The sequence below is a fragment of the Anopheles coluzzii genome, assembly GCF_943734685.1.
Source record: "Anopheles coluzzii chromosome X unlocalized genomic scaffold, AcolN3 X_unloc_1, whole genome shotgun sequence".
In the NCBI taxonomy this organism is placed as follows: domain Eukaryota; kingdom Metazoa; phylum Arthropoda; class Insecta; order Diptera; family Culicidae; genus Anopheles; species Anopheles coluzzii.
In genome coordinates this window covers 2965001-2967500 of record NW_026054419.1, presented here as the reverse complement: position 1 = coordinate 2967500, position 2500 = coordinate 2965001, and the positions used below count along the sequence as shown (strand labels likewise).

Genomic DNA, 2500 nt, shown 5'->3' with positions numbered 1-2500 from the left:
GCGCTGGAACGCACAGTAGTTGCAGCAACCACGTCCTTGTGGGAGCGTCGTGATGGGACGCAGCGTGCCCGTGTCCGTCTTCCACGGAGGGACGCTGACCTTCTGGCGGACAAACGTATCCTTGTTGGATACTCGGCGTGCCTGGTGCGCAGCGCGCCAAAACAGCAGCGAAGCGCGGTTCGCTGTTTCCGCTGCTTGGAGCGTGGACACACCACTGCAGACTGCGCCGGCGTGGATCGTTCCGGCCTATGCCTGCGCTGCGGAGCCACGGATCATCGCGCGGCATCATGCACCTGCGATCCGAAGTGCATCGTTTGTGGCGGCCCACACCGCATCGCCGCCCCCATGTGCCCAGGCCCGCAACCACAATGTTGAACGTCCTGCAGTTCAACGCCAACCATTGCGAGAACGCCCAGGACCTGGCGTTGCATGTGTTGACCACCGAGGGTCTTGACGTTCTGCTCTTGTCCGAGCCCTATTGCGTACCGCGCAATAACGGCAATTGGGTAACGGACGAGAGTAAGACGGTTGCCATCGTCGTCAACGGCAACCGGCTGCCGATACAGCGTATCAGGCACCGTCAGACCCTCGGTGTGGTTGCGGCCGACGTCGGTGGAATCGCTGTGGTGAGCTGCTATGTGTCGCCGCAGACAGGAGTCCCAGAGTTCCGGAGCATTATGGAAAAGATCGACCTGATCGTCCGCGGGTGCAGCCGGGTTCTCCTGGCCGGCGATTTCAACGCCATGCACCTGGACTGGGGAAGCAGCAGGACTTGCCCGAAGGGCTTGGAGCTTCTCCAGTTGGCGGACAACCTCGGGCTGGTGCTACTGAACAAGGCAGACTGTCTGCCAACGTTCAAGGGGAACCGAGCGGACACAACTCGGTTTCCGCCCAGCCGACCGGACGTTACGTTCGCCAGTAGTGTGATCAGCCGTCTCGACCCGCGCGAGGACAGCGCCCGAGGCTGGCGCGTTCCCGACGTGGTAACGCTCAGTGATCACCGTTACGTCCGGTACGAGGTTGGCGTGAGTCCACCATCATCGAGGGATCGGGCAGCACGGCGTGGACAGCGCCCGGCCCGCGTAAGCAATGCCGGTACGCGCTGGAAGACCAGTCAGTTTGACTCCCAGCTTTTCGGGAAAGCGCTGGCCATGACTGGGTTCGCCCGTCAAGCTAACAGCGTCGAAAGCTTGGTCGAGTCGCTGACCAGCGTCTGCGACGAGACGATGTCGCGGGTCTTCCCAGCGCAGGACCACACAGGTCGGCCAGCTTACTGGTGGACTCCGGCGATCCAGACGATGATCGAAGAACTCTCCAGAAAGGAGCAAATGGCGATGAGGACCATTCCGCCCAACGAACAGCTCCAAACGGAACTCGCAGCTGCCAGGGAGAGCCTTCGGAAGGCTATTCGTGTGAGCAAGAACGAGGCGTTCAACCGGTTCTTGCTGTCGATCAGGGAGGATGAAACCGGAAACTTTTTCCGGAAGGTCTTCCACTGGTTCCAGGCGGCCCGCTCAGCCCCGGAACGCGATCCAGCAGAACTGCGGCGAATTGTCGACGCCTTGTTCCCGGTTCATCCGCCGGTAGAGTGGCCCAATCTCCGAGTTGGCAACATGGCGCCGCTCCGATCGATCGGCCTGACCGAGCTGGAGAATATAGCAGCCAGTATGCACCCGCGGAAGGCTCCTGGGCTTGATGGAGTACCGAACGCCGCCCTTACGGTTGCTCTCAGGCAGCAACCGGAGCCCTTCCGCCGGGTGTTTCAGGAGTGCCTGGACACGTCCTGCTTTCCGCAGCCGTGGAAAAAGCAGCGACTGGTGCTCCTGCCAAAGCCAGGCAAATCACCGGGCGAGCCGTCGTCCTTCCGCCCGATTTGCCTGCTCGATAATACGGGCAAGGCTTTGGAGCGGCTGCTGTTGAACCGGCTCAACGAATACATCGAGGATCCAGAGAGTCCGCAACTGTCTGAGCAGCAGTTCGGATTCCGGCGAGGGCGATCGACTCTGCAGGCCATCCAGCAGGTCGTGGACGCGGGACGAAGGGCGAAGTCCTTTGGAAGGACAAACAACCGTGACCGGCGCTGCCTCATGGTTGTGGCCCTGGACGTCCGTAACGCGTTCAACACGGCTAGCTGGCAGAGCATCGCCGAGGCGCTCCAGGCGAAGGGAGTCCCCGTGCAGTTGTGCCGCATACTGCAGGACTACTTCGCCGACAGGGAGCTTACGTACGACACGGCGGACGGGCCGGTTACCCGCCGAGTATCGGCAGGTGTTCCACAGGGGTCCATTTTGGGCCCCACACTGTGGAACATAATGTACGACGGTGTGCTAGCCGTAGAGCTCCCTGAGGGCGCCTCCATCGTGGGATTCGCCGATGATCTTGCGATCCTGGCAGCGGGGACAACTCCTGAACACGCAGCAGCGATTGCGGAGGAAGCGGTGGCAGCGGTCAACAGCTGGATGGTGCGGCACAAACTCTCCCTGGCGCCGGAGAAGACGGA

The 2500-nt window shown here is 61.8% G+C and overlaps 1 protein-coding gene across 1 annotated transcript in view; it reads left to right on the top strand.

The window, feature by feature from the left end:
- Nucleotides 1-375, top strand: part of LOC125907602 (probable E3 ubiquitin-protein ligase bre1) — a 3924-nt gene extending 3549 nt beyond the window's left edge. Inside the window, exon 1 of the mRNA XM_049610818.1 lies at nt 1-375. This exon is cut by the window's left edge and continues 3549 nt beyond it. Within this exon, the coding sequence (XP_049466775.1) occupies nt 1-375 (375 nt within the window).
- Nucleotides 376-2500: the final 2125 nt, after the last annotated feature.